General features: G+C 48.6%; 2 protein-coding genes across 2 annotated transcripts; both read right to left on the bottom strand.

Annotated features, from left to right (window-relative positions):
* Window positions 1–5,108: 5,108 nt before the first annotated feature.
* Window positions 5,109–9,672, bottom strand: LOC119333517 (tuliposide A-converting enzyme 1, chloroplastic-like). The gene is made up of 2 exons (XM_037606388.1): window positions 9,082–9,672; window positions 5,109–8,224 (listed from the first exon to the last, which is right to left on the bottom strand). Exon 2 carries the CDS (start codon window positions 6,432–6,434, stop codon window positions 5,364–5,366), a length of 1,071 nt encoding a protein of 356 aa, XP_037462285.1. The 5' UTR covers window positions 6,435–8,224; window positions 9,082–9,672; the 3' UTR covers window positions 5,109–5,363.
* A 9,166-nt stretch (window positions 9,673–18,838) lies between these two features.
* LOC119330472 lies at window positions 18,839–19,546 on the bottom strand. Its single transcript, XM_037603576.1, has one exon. It carries the CDS (start codon window positions 19,501–19,503, stop codon window positions 19,132–19,134), a length of 372 nt encoding a protein of 123 aa, XP_037459473.1. The 5' UTR covers window positions 19,504–19,546; the 3' UTR covers window positions 18,839–19,131.
* Between the last annotated feature and the right edge of the window lie 3,101 nt (window positions 19,547–22,647).

The following is a 22,647-nucleotide window of genomic DNA, read 5'->3' as shown; positions in this document are numbered from 1 at the left end:
CCCTTGAGTCTGCAGAACCCAAGGGAAAGAAAAGGCTAGGTGGCGAATGGTAAGACCAATGTTGGGCATTGCTGGAAAAGCTTTAATCAAGGCAAACTATCAAGGGGTTCCCATTATAACCCAACCGCATAAGGAACGCAAAATTCGGGAACATAACACCGATATGACGGAAACTAGGGCGGCAAGAGTGGAACAAAACACTAGGCGAGAGGCCGAGCCTTCCATCCTTTACCAAGTATATAGATGCATTAAGATAACATAGTAATATAATGATATCCCCAACAAGTAAAATATATGTTCCAACAAGGAACGGCCTCCAATCTTCACCTGCAACTAGCAACGCTATAAGAGGGGCTAAGCAAAGCGGTAACATAGCCAATCAACGGTTTTCTAGGACATTGGTGGGTTAGAGGATTGACATGACAATTTGGGAGGCTTGAAAGCAAGTGGTAGGCATCATAGCAATGGCATAGCAAAAGAGCGAGCAAACTAGCATAGCAAAGATAGTAGTGATTTCGAGGGTATGATCATCTTGCCTGCACAGTTGTCAGAGTTGACTGGATCCTCGAAAGCAAACTCAACGGGCTCCTCGTTAGCGAACTCGTCTCCCGGCTCTACCCAAACAAGACAAACAAGCAACAAGGACACAATCAACCACGTGCAAACTCAAACAACACAATGCAAAGATGATATGCTATGCGGGATGCAAAATGCAAGATATGACAGGAAAAGCATGAACCTGGCCTCAACTTGGAAATACAAGTGTGCCACTGGAAAGATGAGATGAAATCGCTTGAAAACGATATAAAGAACGCCGGAATCGGAGTTACGGTTTGGAAAAAGGCAAGCGATTCAAAAATGACACTGATCTGCGATTTACAGCAAGTAGGCATCTAAATACAAAGAAATGAACATGCTACAGCACTCAAACATGACAACAAAATACATGGCAGGGATGCACACAAGATGCTTAACAAAAGTCTAGCACTAAGCTACGGCCAAATCATCCATTAACAGGTTCAAACAAGCATGGCAAAATGCAAATGGCAAACAAATCTCAGACTCGGTGAAATCAACACTTGTCTGGAATTTCAGATCAGGTAGCCCTCTTCGGAGCAACAAAACTACATGCTACAGGACCTGAACATGGCAAAGTAAAGCATGGCATGGAGCTACTCAAAGAGCTTAACAAGAGTCCCTTAGTGACCTTGAGCCAAAAGGGATCAGAAAATACAATTGCAAGCATGTGAACATAGCAAAAACATAATCAGTTTCAGACTTTGTGAAAAACTGACACATGCTGAAATATAACTCAAGTAGGCATGTTTACGAGCTCGATGCACTCACTAGAGAGCAAGTCATGGCAAGACAAGCATACACCCATCAAGAAGGCACAAAATGCAAGCTAGACATGGCAAGAACAATAGCATAGCATGCACGGATCAACTACAACATCACCGGCAAAATTGCAAACAAGTTGACAATCTGCCCAGATTCATAAAGTAGCAAAAGTAAAGCTCGATTGACTCAAGCTAGGGTGCTCCATAAATGCAAACAAAGACATGGATGGATAGAGCACTACAATATTAACAAAACTCCCTTACTGATCATCCTCAAAAGAGGCACGGATCACTAGAAAACAACATGAACATATGGCAACATGAGATAAACAGCTTCAGGACTTAGTGAAATCACTAAGTCCCTGAAAACAGAATTAGCAAGTGCACCACTTTGCAAGCTTGCACAAGTCACCACACACATCCTAAAAATACATGGGTTGCACCTCTGGAAAGATGACAAAACCTTAACAAAACATAAGTAGAACTCACGGGCATATCATGCACACATTAATCATGGCAAAAAAAGACAAAAGTGCTAAACGGAGTAACAGATCTGGCAATTAACTCAAGTAGCCCTCTTCTAACAGCATTTTGGGCATCAAGATGAACTCAAATGAAAATGATGCAATGGAATGAAATGATGTACTCTCTGAGATGAACATTTTAATATGCTATATGCATGAATCAGAGCTACGGATGCAAAGTTACGAAGCTACGAACAGAGGCACTTGGATCTGCAGTTCTGGGACTTAGACGAAATTTTTACCCCTAGGGTTTACTGTTCACGGACCCGGATCCAGATCGGCGCACGGATCGAGGTTGACCGAGGCACGCACTCCGGCGAGGCGACGGCGGCCGGGGTCGACGGAGAAGGACGGCGGAGGGCGGCGAGGTGGCGCGGACGCGGCGAGGCGGCGGAGGCGGCGGCCGGCGTCGGCGAGGCGGCGCGGCGGGCGAGGCGGCGGGCGGCGGCTCAGGCGGAGCGGGGCGGCGCGGCAGGTGAGGGAGGCTGCGCGAGGCGGCGGGCGGGAGAGGAGGCGGGCGGCGGCGCGCTTGGCCGCGGGGGCCGGCCACGGGCCGAGCGGGCCCGCGCGGTGCGGTGAAGTGGGCACGGGAGGCGGCCAATAGGGAGGCGCCACGTGGCGGCAGCGAGGTGCAACGGACACGTCCGTCGGTGGGGGAAGCTGTCCGGCGGCGACGATGATGATTTTTTTTTAGGGTTTCGGGGGGGAGAAAGATCCGGATTTGGAGGGGTGTATATATAGGCATAGAGGGAGCTAGGAGAGTCCAAATGAGGTGCGGTTTTCGGCCACGCGATCGTGATCAAACGCTCTAGATGATGGAGCAGAGTTAGGTGGGTTTTGGGTCAAATTGGAGGGGTGTTGGGCTGCAACAAACACGAGGCCTTTTCGGTCCCTCGGTTAACCGTTGGAGTATCAAACGAAGTCCAAATGAAACGAAACTTGACAGGCGGTCTACCGGTAGTAAACGAAGGCCGCTTGGCAAGTCTCGGTCCAATCCGGAAATGTTTAATCCCCACACACGAAAGAAGGCTAGAAATGACCACCGGAGGAGAATGAAGCGCCGGAATGCAAAACAGACAACGGGAAAAATGCTCGAATGCCTGAGACGAGCACGTATGCAAATGCAATGCACATGATAACATGATATGAGATGCATGACAACGATAACAACACACGGAGACAAAACCCGAACCCGAGGAAATAAATATAACTTAACGCCGGAAACGGCAAGAGTTGGAGTACAAATAGGGAAAGTTACATCCGGGGTGTTACACCCGCAGTGATCCGGGTCGCGCTCCTCGCCCGGATCTCCTCCTCAACCTGAAAGCGGCGCTCCGGTGTTAGCATAGCGTAAGTGGTCTTCTTCTGCTGTCCATGTCAGATGGCGAGGGAAATGGAAGGTGGAGACGGAGAGAAATATGGTTGGGCTGGTGGCACGGAGAGGGATGGAGAGGTTGTGGGCAGGGTTGGGGAGCCCAGCCGGCTTAAATAGACAAACTTTGGCCTAGCGGCGCCACGTGGTGTTTACACCCCCCACAGAAGGAGACGTCTGTCCGACTGTTGGGTTTCTGGCCGATTTCGTGTGGGACCCCATCGTCAGTCCAACATGCCAAACACACCGGAGCCTCCCCATATCCGCCCCATATTTGGGCTGGATATGAGGGGTGTCGGTCAGCCCGGGCATTTGAGGCCCATTTGAGGCGCCCGTCTAGGTCATTTTTTTACCGGTCACTAACCGGGGCGTCCGCCCGGGCGTAGGAGGGTCGAGAGGCCTGGTTGTAGATGTTCTTAAAGCATCTATAGGCGCGGTCATCAAATCCGGCCCCTCAAACGCCCGCGGACACACCTGGGCGCGTCTGCGGGCACTGGCTGGGCACTCCTCAAATTGTGTCCTCCACATTCATGTATCTCATATCTGATACTCTATATTCATACTAAAGCATGCAACATGAATAAAACTATGTGAATCATCAAACATACATAGAATCGTACATAAAAATGCACGTTTTGATCACCAAAAGATCACCAATGGATCTCCAAAAGATCGTCAAAGTTTACATAATCCACATAAACAACAGACAAGTTTAAACCACATTACTAAAACTTTGAAATTAACGGTGGAGACGGCGGATCTTCACCAATTCATCGCCTGGCCTTTGCACTTCCGGTCGACGGTGCACGAGTTGGCGTCTGCGGCGGGTGGTGGATTGTTGGAGTCATGGGATATATGTGGAGCTATGGTCGCCGCCATTGTTGGAGGAGGAGTCGGTGATGACAACAAGCCCCTTTATCCGCCGGACGACCCTATCTTGCTGTCGCTTCAGGTTCGCCACCTGATCCGCCTCGGCCGCCTCACGCTTCGACTGCCCAATGACAAGCCAGAGCGCCTCCGCATTCTTCCTCCATAAACTGCAAGCGTCTGTTTCCGCCATCGCCAGTGACCGACGGTAGACCCAAGAGAGGAGTCGCTCGTCCTCGTTGTGCTCCACCGGCAACCTGCTGCGGCGCGGTGGCGCACGGATTGCTCCGTCGCGTCCCTCTCCCTTGCTCGCTGCCACTCGTGGCGGTCGGCGCGCGTCTCCTATTCCGGCGTGCGCGTGCGGGCCATCGAAGTGGGCACTATCACCCACCGCTGCCCACATGGAGCAGCGCCCGGCGGGAGAAGGGGGCGGAGCGGATTGCGCAGCCTTCGCGGAGCTAAGCACGGGCCATGAGGGGCAGCTTCGGCGGCCGCACTGCACCGGCGTAGGAGCGGCGACGGTGCAGATCCGGAGCTACCCCCTGTGTCCACCTTGGACCGCTCCAGCGCAATGCAGAGAGTCAGCTTCTCGTCAATGTCGAGGTTGGAGCTTTAGTGGCTGCCGGAGCTCGACATGTCGTTGGATTCGGTTGGAATCGGAGGAGGGAGGGGGCGGGGAAGCGAGAGAGGACAGTGGAGTGAGCTAGGGTTCTTAGAGGGGACAAATTGGGTTTTTTTAGGACGGCGTGGGGTCGATGATGTGCCGGTTGACGTGGTGGACGTGCGTAGGCCGCCTCATATCCTGCCTATATTTGGGCTGGATATGAGGGGTGTCGGATAGCCCGGACGTCTGAGACCAGTTTGAGGCCCTCGTTGAGTCGGGTTTTTTGATCGGTCAGTGATCGGTCCGTCCGCCCGAACGTTTAAGACAGGTTTGAGGTGCTGGGTGTAGATGCTCTTACGTGGGCATCTTTCTTCCAAAGCATGAATCGAGATCAAAAGGCATTGAGCTCCCACTATGTTGTCATGGGGAGCCTATCAAGTTTTTCAAAATTCAAAGAAAATATTGTTACTGACATAGACACGAAACATACTAATTTCAACGCACGCCGATGGATGCAGCACAGATGTATAGCAAACGAGAGAAGACTTCAAATCCGTTGCTCTTGGGAGATAGCGAGTCTGCTTCATTTATTAGCCGCCCTAACGCACGACGACAGGAACCGCGCACGGTTCAACTTCAACGGGGAGCAGGTGAGGTCAAGCACGAGAAATGAACCCCGCGACGCGGTCCAACATGTCTGCGGCCGCCTCCGTCCCCGGCCGCATGAGATGGAACACGTGGTCCTGCCCCGGCGTGTCCACCAGCTCGGCCTCCCCGCGCCACCCGCTCGCGAGCAGCGCCGCGTGGTACGCCCGCCCCTTCACCGCCAGGAAGTCGTCGCCCGCCACGGCCACCATCGCCCTCTTGCCCGGCAGCGCCGCGAGCCGCGGCGCCGCCACGGCGCACGTCGGGCAGAACCTCGGGTCGTCGACCCCGGCGTCGGGGCGCGCGCACATGAACCGCCACTCGTTGCGGATCCTGACCTCCAGCGCCGGCGCCATGGCGTTGGTCGGGTCCCAGAAGTAGGGGTGCACCCGCAGCACGCCGACGATGGCCGCGCACGGGCGCGGGAGGCCCTCGGCGGCGGCGCGCAGGGCGACGTTGTGCGCGATGTTGGCGCCCGCGCTGTCGCCGGCGAGGAACACGCGGGACGCGTCCCCGTGCGCCGCGAGCCACGGCTCGGGGCCTCCCGGTGCGGAGCCGGCGACCGCCCACGCCAGGGCCGCCCACGAGTCGTCGTAGGCCGCGGGGAGCGGGTGCTCCGGCACGCGGCGGTACTCCACGGACACCGCGAGCGCGCCCGCGCGGGCGGCGAGCGCGTTGAGGTAGCGGTGGTACGTCGGGGAGGCCGCCGTCTCGACCATGAACCCGCCGCCGTGGAAGTACACGAGGACGGGCAGCTTCTTGCCTTCGCCCCCGGACGCCGCAGCCGCTGGCGGGAGGTAGAGGCGGACGGAGACGCCGGTGGCCGGGTCGATGACGACGTCCTTGGACGCCACGCCCGTGGAGGCGTCCAAGGACGCCGGCACGGTGTCGGTGCCGAGCAGGCGCTCGACGCGGCCGCTCTTGTACACGCGGATGAAGGGGAACAGCTCGGTCTCAACCACGTCGGCGGCGGCGCTGGAAGCCATTCCGGCGGTGGGCGCGCTCTGCGAGGTCGAGCTGGTGACCTGGAGCGCGGTGCTGGCGCAGGACAAGTGCAGCAGAGCAAGTAGGGGACGGGCCATTTTAAACCGAACAATTTCGATATTTTGTATTCGAGCTGGTAGCGCCGATCGCGTGGAACGGAACGGAACGGGGTGGCCGGCCCTCGCCTTGCCGTTGGGGTGGCGCGCCGGGCACACGGGTTTGTTGTTCCGGCCACCCCCGTTGCTGCACCCGCACTGCACGTCTGCGCTTTACAGGTTGTGTGGTGGTTCACGGTGGTATAGAGATACAGAGTGCTTGTCCGGCAGACCGGCACCATGCATGAACAGGATTGGGTTTTTTTTTTTTGGACGTCGATAACTCCCGACCGTTCGGTCTGGGAGAACCCCGGTCCGAACGGAAAGGTTCGGCAGGGAGGAGCGATGGAACGAACGATTGTGTCGTTCGGTGTGGTGGAAGGGCAGCCCGAACCCTTTCAGCCTCTTCCCTCAACACGTGTACGTAAAACCAAAAAAGGGCCTAAAAAGGCCCAGCTTTATAAACAAAAAATAGTTCTTAAAAAAATCAAAAAATGACGCTTCTTTTACAATAGAAACAAAAAAAATCCTGCTACGTGAGCATGTAAAAAACCAGTTAGTGGGTATGTCTTTGATCAAAAAGTTTAATGAAAAATTCTAATTCCAGGGTCGAAAAAAATATAATTTGCCGTGGTCCGAGAATAAAGTAGCGCAAGGTAAAAAAATCTCAAATTTGGCATGCTTAAAAATATTAAAATTTTCCATGATGTTTTAATTAAAATTGACATGCTTTGTATGGAATTTGAGAAGAAAAACTTATACAGGAAAATTGCTGTGGTGTTTTAATTACACGCAGCCAAAAAAATAAAAACATGGAGAAATTGCCATGAAACTAATTTAAAATTGACCATGCGAAATTTCCATGTATTTAAAAGTAAATATGCCATAGTAATGAAGTTAAAAAAATTCCATGGCAAAATAAAGTAAAATTCTGACATGGCAAAAATAGAGTAAAATTTGCCATGTATTTAAATTGTAAATTTGCCAAGTATTTTAAGGTAAAATTGCCATGGCAAAAAATATAGTAATTTTTTGACGTGGCAAAGTACAGTGAAAATTGCCATGTATGTTCCAGTAAAATTGCCATGTCAATAAAGTTAAAATTATGCCATGAAAAAATAAAGTAAAATTATGACATGGCAAAAATAGAGTAAAATTTCCCATGTATGTAGATAGTAAATTTGCCAAGTAATTAACCGTAAAATTGCCATGGCAATGAAGGTTAAAAATTGCCATGGCGAAATAAAGTAAAAGTTGACATCGCAAGTAGAAAGCTAATTTGCCATGCTCCATAATTTTTCTTTATTTTGGCATGGAAAATAAAAGGAGAATTTTGCCATGACCAAAAATTGTAAATTTGACATGGCAAAAAAGAGTAAAAAAATTGCATGGCAATGAAAGGATTTTTTTGCCATGTTTGTTAAAGTAAATTTGTCACGCAAAATGAAAGGGAATTTTTGCCATGTTGTGATAAAGAAAAGTTGACATCACAAAAAAAATTGCATGCCAAAATGAAGCTCGAAATTGCCATGGTAATAAACTAATTTTTTGGCATGCTAGAAAGTTAAAAAATTGCCATGTTCTTAAAATATGAAAACCTTATGAAATATAAAAATGTCATCGTGAAAATGCATATTAAATGACCCCGATAAAGGCGTGTCTGTTCGGCCTGCAGACACCCCTACCCGAACGAATCGCTTGGGAGGGCAGGGGCATTGACCAAACGATTTGTTCGGGAGGAGAACGAACCAGCACAAACGCCCCCACCCACCGGGCCCCTACAGGCCTTTTTTCTGTGAAAAAGAAAAAAAAGGGCCATGTTAAGTTATGACTAGTATTAAAGCCCAGTTTTTCTATAACTAATAAACTACTAGACTTCTGCACGGCAAAATTGCCATGGTCTTTTACCATTCTATGAAAGAAATTGCCATGTTCAAGTTTATGTTTTCATAAATGGCGTAAAAAAGGAAGAAGTCATAGCAAATCTGCATCTTTACAATAGGAAAAGTTGCCAACACTATGAAGTTCACAAAAAGGAAGAAGTTGCCGTGGCAAGTTTGCCAAGTTTTTGTACATCTTAAGTTGCCATGTTTTTGAACATCTTTTGTTGCCATGGCAAGTTTGCCATGTTTTTTGAACATCTTAGTGAAAGAAGTTTGCCAAATTTTTGTACAAACTTAATTACAAAAAAAAGTTTACATGTTTTTGCACATATTAACTTTGCCATGGCAAGTTTGCAAATGTTTTTGACATCTTAAATTGCCATATCAAAAACATATCATGGCAAAATTGTGTAATAAAGAATATTATGATGTCTGCAATACTTATGTGATGCTACCAAGCTACATGGCAAAATGGCCATGATGTTGATATGTTTCCGCCTTGAAATTGCCATGGACCCAAAAAAATGCAGAACATTTCCAACAAATTTTCATGGACTCTATAACAGCCTGCATACACTGGCCACTACATTTTCATGGCAATTCCACTACAGAAATTGCCATATCTGCAAAAAATTACACACTGTCCACTGCATTTTAATGGCAAAAAATTCAGTACAAGAATTGCCATAGCTGCAAACATACACTATTCACTGCAATTTCAGCCGAATGAAGCTGTCGTGGGGGGAGGAATGGAGCAGAAATCTCACCAGCTCTATGTTGACGGCGCTGCCCGTGATCCCCGAACCGGCTCAGCTCCCAGGTCTCCTGTTCACGACTGCAGGAACCTCGACGACGCCACCTACTCGACCTGCTGGCGACGACCGGAGCACAAGCAGGAGCGGCTCCCACCGGAGCAGAGGCAGCAGGCGCTAACCCAATGAACCAGCGCCGGGATCCTGGAGTAGATGGCGCCTTTGCTGCTAGTCCCCCACCGCACCAAGGTGCGTCCCCCATTTCCATGCGCGGCTACTGCCCTGCGTCTCATCTCCAACCGCCGCCGGTACGAGCTCCCCTCGCCACCATCTCCCCAACTCGCGCTGAAGCTTCCTACACTTCTCTCCATAGCCGCCGACACAGGCAATGTGATTCCATCTCGCTGCTGCTGCCCTCCGTGTAGCTCACCGTTGGCCAGGGGCGGCCGCCGCTCCCGCCGTAGGACCTCTAGTCGCGAGGCGCTGTCCGCTTCGCCCGTACACGACGCGCGCTCCGGGATCTCCGTGAGCCGCGGCTGTCACCGGGAATCGCCGGCGATTTGGTGGTGGGTGGAATCAGAATGAGGGGGCGACGGGAATCAACGGACTGAGTGGAGCCTGGAGAAGGATAAGGCGTTCGGGATGGGTTGTATATTTCTGAACGGGTTCGTTTGCTGACGTGTATCACTGACACGCTTTAAGATCTGTGCGCCTGATCCGACGACAATTAGAGCGTTCGGGCCCAAAACGTAGAATACGGACGTTCGGGAGTTATCGATCCCCTTTTTTTAAGGGAACAAGATTGGGTTGATAACAACGAGGATGGCAAACAAGTCAAGCAAGGTGGTTCGAGCTAGCATGACGTGGACGGCTGGAAGCACACGTGTCCGTTGTATGCGTGGCTTCCGTGACGCTATTTTCTGCTAATAATTCATGGTGCATTGAGCATACTGCACCAAGAAACAAGATTGGGTTGGTAACGAAACAAACCAATCTATGATCGGACGAGCAGGAGGAGAGTGGTATTTTCGGCACATCAAAGTTTAGTCCTAGATTTAACGTCGGTGTTCATATTTTGATGGATTTATTTTAGGCCGTCCGGCGATGTGCGTTTCGTAAGGATCTTTGGTTAAACTCATATCTTCTAAGTTTCAATTTCCAAGGCTGTCAAGATGGTGAGCTATTTATTTATTTATTTATTTTCGAACTGAAAATAGTGAGTTGTGGGTTTGATGTGGACATTATGGATTGTGGCGGGTTCTGTTTGATGTGGATGTCTATCAAGATGGACGATGCTCCTTCCTACGAATTTTTTAGGGTATTTGATTGGTGGCAGCGTGTTGATGTTCAATCAAGCATGCATGCAATCAATTTTTGCACCCATCGCATGACACCCGCGAAGCTCTCGTGGCCTTGCACCATCTTCATGCATCATCTCCTATTTAAAGCGATGACCACCTTCTAAGCATCCAAGCCAAGCATATCTCACTGGAAGCAACATCTTCTTGAATGGACATGTAGTGTGCATTCATGGATGGACAGAGTGTCATCCATGCAATGGGACAATTGAGGGTTTCTTCCATCATGGCAAACTTGTCAACAATTGCTCTAATCCTTCTTGCCATCATGGTTGCAGCCGCATCGATGAGAGCCACCACCCGAGACGTCCATTGACGCCATGGATTCCTCCGTCCAGGAAGGTCCTTGATGTCTCCCACCATCCAAAAGGTATCAAACGAAAGATGTTGTGTTCAGGAAGAAAGTCGTCACTCTCACCTCACTCGCTGAGGTTGATGGGGACGACAAGAAAACTGCTGCAATTACCATTGCCTATAGGATGGCCGCTGATGCAGTCATTGCCACCGCGGCCGCTGCAAGATTGTCGTGCTGGAAGAGACCTTTCAAATAGGCAGCTCGTCCCATAGCATGAGTGTCACTCCTTCCCTGAATGCACAACACCATGACGACAAGAAGGATTAGTGTGACTGCGATGAATATCTTCTCTATGGAAAACACATAACGGTGATGAATGAATTCAAACATCCGAGGGAAGCCTCTTGCTTCATCCATCACCATAAGCTTTGTGGTTTCCTCTGCATTGGGCGCTCTCAAGTACTGTTCTCCAAATAAATAAATCAAAGTCTTAGGCATTTTCCTTCGGTCCTGATGGCGTTGTGTTCTACAGTCTAAATCATAGGCCTGGAAAAGATACAAAGCATGAATTGATTTTTGTCTTCTTACATTGAGAAAACAATTTTATGTAAGATCCTTAAAATTTTAAAGATGATGAGGAATATGATAAGCAATCTCTCAGTGTCATTATTATCTGTATGTTATAGTGACTTTTTTAAAGGAAGGTATCTACTCCACTAGAGAAGTTGTGAAACATGTAAAGTAAAGCAGCGGCATTTGTATATAGTTTGTTGAGCCAAACCAATCGCGTTTACTTGGTAGAGATTGTCCACGCGTGAAAGCGTGGGCTCTTTAACCATGTCTAAGCTTATGATGGATCAACACAAAAGGACCCCCAAGCAAATAAACAACTGGCAAATAAAACCTACAAAGGAAACAATGCAGCAAATCATATCTACTTCTAGTCCCTGCAAAATACTTATGATACTACATCACTTAATTGTAAAAATAAGGCTAAGTGCTTTAGTGATTCATTCAAAAACCCAAAGGGCAAGGGCCAAGAACTAAGACAATTTTCAATAAACAGAAAAGAAGATTTAATCTTTTATATATGGAAACCAAATCAAAAACCTTATGTTACCGGTTTATGATAAAAACAGGTTACATGACTTCTGCGTGTATGCAACAAATATGACTTCTTAAATCAACTGGCTACATGTCATATAAATATGACTTTCTAAATCAACTTGCTACGTATCATATGTTCATATGCTTTTTCAATCCCCAGGAAGCTAGTGACATGGAAAAGATAACAGGTGGTTTACATCCATCAACAAGGAAGACGATAAATATAGCACAGATGAATCCACGGGCCGGCCAGAGTCTGAGAATATCTCTACCTCACAAAGAATGGGGAAACACAATAATAAACTTGAATCATGTGTTCCTTTTTTCCCCTGCTCTGAAAAGGATATAACGAGCAATAGTCCTTCCAAAAAGGACAAACTTGAGCTACCGAATAATCTTAAGGATAACTAGCAAAAGAGCCTGTGTGTTGCAACGGGAGAAAAAAATAGCACACACTCTTAACCCAACAACCATCACTCAAGACCACAATAGGTCCATCTCCTTTATTTTAGCGAGGCATCATATTTTTGTTGCCTCTTATCCTCCTTCTCACCCTCGTCGGCGGTGGCCTCAGTGTTCACACAAACCAAAACGTGTTTAAATGTGGTTAATCCTAAGACATCTCTCTCTCTCCCTCTCTTGCTTTCTCTCACTCTCGCGATGAGAAATCTGTTGTTTATTTGCAATCCGGATCGATGTGTAGTTATCGATGTTTTCTTCCTATATGTTTTAGTGGGTGTTTATTTGCAATCCAGATCGCCGTCGGTACGAAAGAAAAACGGATCATACGCTATAGACTATAAGTTTGCTTCTAAAATAATATTTAAAAAATATTTAACAAGTAAAAATAACATGATATTCAGATTGTACACATTTTTCTAATCAAATTTCATATATAACATGTTAAAATTGAAGTTACAGTTTAAAAGATACGGATAATTTGAAAAAGAATTTATTTGATTTAAATATCTTCCAAAATAATATTTAAAACTATTTAACAAGTCAAAAGAACATCAAATACATGAAGAATTGTTAAAAGGGCTGTTAAAAAGATGCATGATTTTCTAATCATAAAAAGATTTTTTTTCTAGAAAAGAACATTTTTGTATGGTCTCCTGTGGACGCAGGTACTTGCGCCCCTATTTCATCACTATTTCTTGCCATACATGTCATAGGTATCGGTCCCTGTTTCATCACTATTTATATCTTATCAAACTTGTCTTTTTTTTGTCAGGCATGCCTCATTTTACTTTTTTCATGCATGTCCTCTTTTTTTCTTCTTATATATAGGAGAATAGTGCAACATCTCATTTTTATCTGATCTCCTGTGCATTTTCCCCTTTATTTAGCGGACATCCCATCTTTATTTGGTCTTTCTTTTATTTCTTGTTATGCATGTCCTTATTTATTGGGTGTCTCTAGCAAATTTATTTTCAATTTCATGTCCAATCTTGATTTTGCTGAGGTGTTCATCCCCAATCAAAATCAGTACCGGTATGAAAAAAAATGGATAGTGCATTGTTGATTAACATTGCAGCCTAGATAATATTTTTTTAAAGTGTTAATAGGTAAAATAACATCATATTCAGATTCTACACATTTTTCTAATCAAATTCCGTATATAACATGTTAAATTTGGAGTTACGGTTTAGAAGATATGAGTATTTAAAAATAATAATTAATATATACTGCAGGTTTAATGTCAGAAACATTATGGGATTTTCTATAAAATAGCAAAATGGACCAAGAATACCTATTTCTTTTATTAGTAAATAAGGTATAGAATAAGTAAAGGAAAACAAATGCTACTGTGAGAACCTTTAACTCGTACGCACTTCTATACTGTCTTCACAAGAATAAAAGCTTTAACATGTTGCAATGCCGTGAAGACAGTTAAATCTTCTACTCCCTCCTATCCATATTAATTGACGCTGGTTTATGGACCATTGATAGAACAAAAGCGCCTTATCACCTGCTGTTGAACTTGCACTCTCCACTCTTTCCACTTGACAACCAAGTTACAAGCAGGATCCATGCTTTATGATACATGTTTCAACCAGGACTAAATGTTTTTCTCCTATTTCTAAATGTTGAAAAGAAAAAGTGCTCTGAAATTCGAACCAGCAAATCAGACTGAAGTACTTTCAAGCAAAGATTACTCAGTACCATTTTCTGCAAAACTATCCCTAGAGATGTACAAGAACAAGACTAGAGTTCCAATGGTTGAATATATACATAGATGACGGCTGAGCAATACCTTTTTCAACCAGCACTCTTGATGCTTACGTTCATATTTATCAGGTGAGTGGCAATCATACTCAGATGGACAATAAACCCATATATTGCATTTTGGTGCTCCAGGTTGGCCCTATATACATGAGAATAGATAAAAACTGTGCAAGGAAATGAAATTACAGCAGCAGTTGACAATATGAAGCAACATCAAAAGACGTCTAACTTTTCTGAATTGTTGACAGCTCATGGCACCATCATGTTATCATTTTCTCAACAAGGATTAATTCACATGGTGTAATCTAAATATGACTTGGTCAACTTCCCCCGCATGCAAATGTTCAACGATTGCATTGCCGACCTTGGCCTGCGGGAGTTGGACCGGGTGGGGGCGCGGTTTACCTGGACTAATTGCCAAGCCGATCCTACGCGTTCGGTTCTGGACCGCGTCCTGGTCTCCCCGGAATGGGAACTCCAGTGCCCCCTGGTCTCTCTTCGGGCCATCACCCAGATTGGCTCCGACCACGTCCCGCGTCTCCTCTCTTCGGAGAACGAGCGCCCCCCCACCCCCTCGGTTCCGCTTTGAGACATTCTGGCTTAACCAGAATGGCTTCGCCGACGCGGTCCGTGCTCGTTGGGTGGAAGCTCACCTTGCCCCCCACCGTGCGATATTGGCGGTTGACGACTGGCACTTCTGTGCCAAGCGGGCCAGGCAGTTCATGAAAGGTTGGGGTGCCAATCTTGGGCGTGATCTGCGGGACCGGAAGAAGTCCATCCTGGTTGCCATTCAGGCCCTAGACCTTCGGGCCGACTCGGCTGGCCTTGCTCCGGACGAGTGGCTCCAGCGCTATGACCTTGAGGACCAGCTCATGGTCATATATACGGATGAGGAGTCGTATTGGAGTCTCCGCGGGACCCAGAAATGGGTCCTCAAGGAGGATGCCAATACGGCCTACTTCCAGGCCATTGCCAATGGGAGGAGACGTCGGAACACCACCCCCCTCCTCTGAGAGGGCGACGTTCTCCTCTCACGGCCGCCTGAGATCCGCGCCCACGTCGACGACTTCTACCGCGACTTATTCTCGTCCACCCCTCGGGGTGGCCTTTCCCTAGCTCCGGATTTCTGGCCTGAACCCCAGCGTGTTTCTGCTGCCGAGAACACGGGCTTGACGGCCCCCTTCTCGGAAGCCGAGGTATGGTCGGCCATCAGTGGCATGAACCCATCCTCCACCCCGGGCCCCGATGGCCTTCCGGTCAAGTTTTTCCAGACCTTCTGGAATGTAGTCAAACCTGAGATCATGGCCCTCTTCGAGGAGTTCTATGTTGGGTCCATTGATCTCCGGTGCCTTAACTTCGGGATCATATCCCTTATCCCCAAGGTTCCTGGGGCGACTGATATCCGTCAGTTTCGGCCCATCACGGTGATTAATGTGATCTTCCGCATCATGGCCAAGGGGTACGCTAATAGGGTGACCCAGTTGGCCGACCGCATCACCCACCCGGACCAGTCTGCCTTCATCCAGGGCCGCTTCATCCTGGATGGCGTCTTGGTCCTCCACGAGGTGCTGCATGAGGTCCGCTCTAGAGGTCTCCAGGCTGTCTTCCTGAAGATTGACTTCCACAAATCCTATGATACGGTGAGCTGGCCCTTCCTTCGGGAAGTCCTTTTGCGGAAGGGATTCGATGACCGCTGGGTAACCAGGGTCATGCAGATGGTGTCCTTTGGTCAGACCGCGGTTAATATCAACGGCGAGATCGGTCCCTACTTTCCCACCTTCGGTGGAGTACGCTAGGGTGACCCCTTCTCCCCGTTACTATTTAACATGGTGGTTGACGCTTTGGCTTCTATTCTAGATAAAGCCAAAGCGGCCGGACACATTCGAGGGATCGTTCCCCACTTGGTGGGCGGTAACGGCCTACGTTATGCCGATGACACCATCACTATGATGGAGGGCTCCCGTAGTGACATCGTGAATGTCAAGTTCCTCCTCCTCTGCTTTCAGGAGCTATCGAGGCTCAAGATTAACTTTGCTAAGAGCGAAGTGATGGTTTTGGGATATTCTCCGGATGAATCCCAAGGGATTGCCAACCGCCTTAACTGTCGGCTTGGCTCCTTCCCCACCTCCTACTTGGGGATCCCCATTAGCGACTCCCGCCTCACGGTCGCTGACTTGCGCCCCGCTATGGGCAAACTCAGCCTCCGTATTGAGCCGTGGCAGGGCCGGTGGCTCTCCAAGGCGGCGCACACCATCCTGATCAACTCCTCCCTGACCAGTCTCCTGCTTTTCATCATGAGCTTCTATAGTATGCCTGAGACTCTACACCATGAGGTTGGTACGATCCAAGCCCGCTTCTTTTGGGCAGGTGAGGGTGATAAGCAGAAATACCACATGGTTTGGTGGTCTGAGATCTGCAAGCCCAAGGATCAGGGTGGCCTGGGCATCGTGTCATCCAAGCGGATGAACGTTGCCCTCTTGACCCGCTGGCTTTGGCGCATTGTCAATGGCGAGGGCGGCTTGTGGCTGCAAATTATCCGGAATAAATACCTCGGCGGCCGGCCCCTTGCGTTCTGTCAACGGTCCGACGGCTCACAATTCTGGCAATCTCTCATTCAGCTTTTGCCTATCCTGCGCATTGGCACCTCCATCTCGGTGGGCTCGAGCGAGGCCACCCTCTTCTGGTTTGACCGGTGGGATGGCGAGGTCCCTTTCGCGGCCCGCTTCCCGGATTTATTCTCCATTACCGTTGACCCTCGGGTCTCGGTCGAGACGACCCTTCTTGACTTAGGGCGTCTTGCCTTCCGCCGCCCTTTTGGGGCTGCGAAACTAGCAGCCTGGCATGATCTCCTTGACGCTGTGGCCCTCCATGAACCGGCCCTCTCACCTGCGCCTGATCGGGTCTCCTGGCGCCTTGAGGCCTCGGGCCGCTTCTCCACTCGATCCCTATATCGCACCATTGTGGCCACCCCCGCCCCGCCCCCTTCGAGGTGATCTGGTCTATCCATATACCCCTGAAGATTCGCATCTTCCTGTGGCAATGGATCCGGGGCCGCCTCCCGTCTGGTGTGGAGGTGCGTAAGCGCAATGGGCCAGGCAATGGGTTGTGTCCCCTGTGCGGTCCCCCCGAGGACTCGAACCACATTTTCTTCTCCTGTGTCTCGGCCCAATTCCTGTGGAACTGTGCGCGCGAGACGTTCGGTGGAAATTGGTGCCACACCAACTTCCCGGACCTCTTCGCCGAAATGTAGGCCTCACCTCCTACTCATCGCCACATTAGGTGGCTGGTTATCGGGGCCCTGGCTTGGACGCTCTGGACGATTAGGAACAAGCTTGTTATTCAGCGGATTTCCCTCCGACAGGCTACTGACGCGTTGTTCAAACTGTGTGGTTTCTTGCAGCTCTGGCGGCCGCTTAGCCGCCCCCAGGACCGGGACGCCATCTCCGTCATCATCTCCAACCTTCGTGCGATGGCTCTCCGGCTTGCTCCTCCGCGCCCGCCGCCCCCTCCCGAGCCTGATTAGTCGCTTCGGCTCACCGGTGCCTCCGGCTTTTTTCTTTCTTTTCTTTGGGCTTGTTGAGCTGAGCCCTCAACAGAACCTTGTGCTTGTGTTGTTTGTGTGTGTGTGGCTGACTCATGTTTGGTACTCGTTGCTTGTGGCGGTTTGCTTTATTTATAAAGCGGGGCGAAAGCCTTTTTCGTAAGAAGTCCCTACATGAAAAGGAAGCTGCATTGCTCCGAGTTCAAATGTTGTGTCAAAATCTGCTGCTTATGTGCGAAATTAGTAAAGGTAATAGAACAGACATCCATGGAGAAGCAAATGCTACAAAGGAAAAAGGGAAAAAAATGAAGAAGACAAATTGTGTTATTTATTCAACCCGAAAATTGTGCCAGATAATTCAAATGACAGATTAGGCCAGATGCACGAGCACACCATCCACAAAAAGAATGCAAAGCAATGACTCCATATCGCAGAGGGGTACAAATTGCCAATGTTAATACTCCAACTTTCCAAGTGCACCTGATGACAATTCCAACTGAGCATCAGTATTCCAAGGTGTCAGCAGAGCAAGGCGATACTACCTTGCGGTTCGGTGGTGTTGCTGTTTGCTCCCAAATCATGCAGCTTGCTGTTTGCGGTATCTCAGAGGAGACTTTCTGCTTCACCTCCAGCGGCAGCTCCTTCCGCGTCTTCCCCTCTCTGGCAAGCACGTTCTGTAGCCTCCCCACCTGATAACACCCAAAGCTAAATCCCAAACGGAGAAGTTCAGATAACTACTGATTCAGAACTGATGGTTTCCAGAAGCTCGACTGCCGAATACGAATTGACCAAGCAGTGCCCAGTTGCTCAAACCATGGCACAACACTGCAACACGGTTATGCCGAAAAATGCTCTCAATGCTTGCGAGCGCACTCGGCCACGGGAGCGGGGGATTTGAGGTTTGGGGAGCAACGAGCGGCGGTTAAGTGGTGGTAACCTCACTCGGCATGCCAGTGACACGAACGAGCCACAAGTCTCAAAACTTTTCTTGAGAAAGCTATCAGTGCTGTATTTCCCGGAGCTCTTTATGCCTTTCAGACATTAGACATCAACTGATGCGCAGTTAAGACTGGCATTCTTGTGGTGAACTTGAGTCAAGCAGGATCAGTCATCATCAGTCCATATAACTCCAGGTACACGTATGGCATTCAAATGCAGTCCACGAACACGATATTTGAATGCAACTGAACGCCTCCTACTCTTGCATAGCCGGCTGTGGCATATAAACTCTTCAAGCACATAGAGCGCATCAACAACCAACTCAGAAAATTATTGAATATATAGAGGAAATGCAAAATTGATCCAATCAAGTGCAGCACAATGTGGCGCGCTGTGAGTAGCAGGTAACGAAATGTGGTTTCCGGTTGGATACAATCCGGCGGCCCCTCTCCGGCATTTCCACAAACACATGGCGTGCACGGTCATGGTTCAGAAGCATCTAACACAAGCCAAGAACCGAGATCTCAAAGAGTAAACAGGGACGAAGACACCGATGAGCAAGGCGCGCCGCGACGGTCTGGACGGGGACGATGGAGCTAGTGGTCTTCGGTGGCGGTGGCGGCGGGGGTGGGGGTGGGAGGGTGGGCGGCGAAGATGCGGCGGAGGTGGGAGGCGAACGCGCCCGAGGGGTCGGCGCCGGCCTCGCGGTCGAGCTCGTCCTGGAGCTCGCGCATGCGGTGGGAGATGTGCTCCTGCTCGAGGCTGAGCTCGGCGGCGTCGTTGGCGAGGTCGCGGACGCGGTGCTTCTGGCTCAGGGACCGCAGGCTCATCATGAGGATGCCCGACATCAGCAGCAGCTGCACGAACCCGTCCTTCCGCTTCGCCACGCTCGCCAGCAGCCCCAGCGCCCGGCGGCCCCCCTGCGCCGCTCCCCCCGCGCCGCCGCCGGTGGTGGTTGTGCCCGCCATCCTCGCGCGTGCTCCTTTCGTGTGGGCTTTCGGTGGATGGATCGGCGCGCGACGGCGGAGAGGGCAAGAAATGGTTACGTTTTGTATAGTAGCAGTCCAGTGGGCCGTGGATGGTGGGCCGTACCTTCTGGGCCTTCTGCCTCTTCGTCGACGCGAAGCAGGCAGGCCCAGATCGATTCCGTCCGTTTGGATGCTCCCCTTCCCTAGGGCACCCGTATTTCTCCGAAATCACTAATTAAGAAGTACTCCTTTTTCAAAGATCACTCCCATCTTTTCAGGTAGTGACAAATGACACACTGCATGCACGTCACTTGTTGTACCTTAGGACTTTCCCTTCTTTAGTACATTCATTTATTCAAAAGATTTTTTTTTCTTAAATTATGCGTCCAAATCTCGAACCATTTTCACCATTGGATTCCTCGCGTCGAGATTTTTAAAACTAGATCGCATGTTGATAGATTTTGATGAGCTTCTATTTTTCACAAAAAAGGCAGACAAAAACTCGGACGAAAAAACCGAACCGAAAGCACGTTTTTTTCCTTTTCGAAAGAGGTTGTTGGGTAACGTAGTAATTTCAAAAAAAATCCTACGCACACGCAAGATCATGGTGATGCATAGCAACGAGAGAGGAGAGTGTTGTCTACGTACCCTCGTAGACTGAAAGCGGAAGCGTTAGCATAACACGGTTGATGTAGTCGTACGTCTTCACGGCCCGACCGATTAAGCACCGAAACTACGACACCTCCGAGTTCTAGCACACGTTCAGCTCGATGACGATCCCCGGACTTCGATCCAGCAGAATGTTGGGGAACAGTTCCGTCAGCATGACGGCGTGGTGAAGATCTTGATGTTCTACCGTCGCAGGGCTTCGCCTAAGCACCGCTACAATATTATCGAGGATTATGGTGGAGGGGGGCACCGCACACGGCTAAGAGATCAATGATCAATTGTTGTGTCTCTGGGGTGCCCTGTCCCCGTATATAAAGGAGCAAGGGGGAGGAGGTGCGGCCAGGCAAGGGGCGCGCCAGGAGGAGTCCTACTCCCACTGGGAGTAGGACCCCGCCCCCTTTTTCCACGTTGGACCAGGACTTGGGGGGAAGGAGAGAAAGAGGCGAAAGGAAAGGGGGGGGGGGGCCTCCTTGTCCAATTCGGACTTGGGGGGAAGGGGCGCGCGGCTGCCCCTTGGCCTCCTCTCTACTTCCTCCACTAGGCCCATTAAGGCCCATTAGGTTACCGGGGGGTTCCGGTAACCTCCCGGTACTCCGGTAAAATACCGATTTCACCCGGAACACTTTTGATGTCCAAACATAGGCTTCCAATATATCAATCTTCATGTCTCGACCATTTCGAGACTCCTCGTCATGTCCGTGATCACATTCGTGACTCCGAACAACCTTCGGTACATCAAAACATATAAACTCATAATGAAATTGTCATCGTAACGTTAAGCGTGCGGACCCTACGGGTTCGAGAACAATGTACACATGACCGAGACACGTCTTCGGTCAATAACCAATAGCGGAACCTGGATGCTCATATTGACTCCTACATATTCTACGAAGATCTTTATCGGTCAGACCGCATAACAACATACGTTGTTCCCTTTGTCATTGGTATGTTACTTGCCCGAGATTCGATCGTCGGTATCTCAATATCTAGTTCAATCTCGTTACCGGCAAGTCTCTTTACTCGTTCCGTAATACATCATCCTGCAACTAACTCATTAGTTGCAATGCTTGCAAGGCTTAAGTGATGTGCATTACCGAGAGGGCCTAGAGATACCTCTCCGACAATTGGAGTGACAAATCTCAATCTCGAAATACGCTAACCCAACAAGTACCTTCGGAGACACCTGTACAGCACCTTTATAATCACCCAGTTACGTTGTGACGTTTGGTAGCACACAAATTGTTCCTCCGGTAAACGGGAGTTGCATAATCTCATAGTCATAGGAACATGTATAAGTCATGAAGAAAGCAATAGCAACAAACTAAACGATCAAGTGCTATGCTAACGGAATGGGTCAAGTCAATCACATCATTCTCCTAATGATGTGATCCCGTTAATCAAATGACAACTCATGTCTATGGTTAGGAAACATAACCATCTTTGATTAACGAGCTAGTCAAGTAGATGCATGCTAGTGACACTCTGTTTGTATATGTATTCACACATCTATTATGTTTCCGGTTAATACAATTCTAGCATGAATAATAAAAATTTATCATGATACAAGGAAATAAATAATAAGTTTATTATTGCCTCTAGGGCATATTTCCTTCAGAGGCATGGTCGTGCCTCTCACAAAAGCACAACCGCATCTCTCGTCGAAGCAAAACCATGCCTCTCACGAAAGAAAAAAAAGAAAACATATTTTTTTTGGTTCCAAGAACCGTACCTCTCCTGAAAGAAAAAAAATAGAAAACACGTTTTTTTATGAGAGGCACGCTCGCGAAAGCACAACCGTGCCGCTCGCGGAAGCAAAACCGTATCTCTAGCAGAAGAAAAAACCCAGATAACATGTCTTTTTCTGTTTTCGAGAGGCACGACCGTGCCTCTCGCAAAAGCAAAACTAAGCATCTTGCGGAAGCAAAATCGTGCCTCCGGCAGAAGAAAAAACAAAAAACATTTTTTTCATTTCCGAGAGGCATGGTCCTGCCTCTCGCGAAAGCAAAATCATGCCGCTCACGGAAAAAGAAGAACGTGTTTTCGCGCAATTTTATTTTTCAAAAAAAAAATTGGTCCAAAAGCTTAGGAAGACCGGTGAAAAATAAAAATTCTAAAAAACCCCAAAAAAGTCGTTTTAGAATATGAAAACGCGTGCTTTTTTTTAAAAATAAATAAATTCGGAAGGAGTGCCCAGAGCGCAACACGTGGCACTAATTAAGGAGATATGTTAAACAAGAAAGAAAATCCGAAATGTTGAACATGTACCACCCCCAAGTGATCGTTGGGAAGCTCCCAAAGGAGCGCTCGCAACTAGTTGCCCCCTTTCTCCGAAATCACTGACTAAGGAGAAATGTTGAACATGTATTTGAAAAATGTTGAACAAGGATTTTTAAAAAATGTTGGACAAGTATTTAAATTTTTTTGAAGAAGTATACAAAAATGTTGAATAAGTGGTTGAAAAATGTTGATCATGTA

Source organism: Triticum dicoccoides, chromosome 7A (assembly GCF_002162155.2).
Source record: "Triticum dicoccoides isolate Atlit2015 ecotype Zavitan chromosome 7A, WEW_v2.0, whole genome shotgun sequence".
NCBI lineage: Eukaryota > Viridiplantae > Streptophyta > Magnoliopsida > Poales > Poaceae > Triticum > Triticum dicoccoides.
Note: the sequence above shows the minus strand (reverse complement) of the source record. Positions and strands in the feature narration are given on the sequence as shown.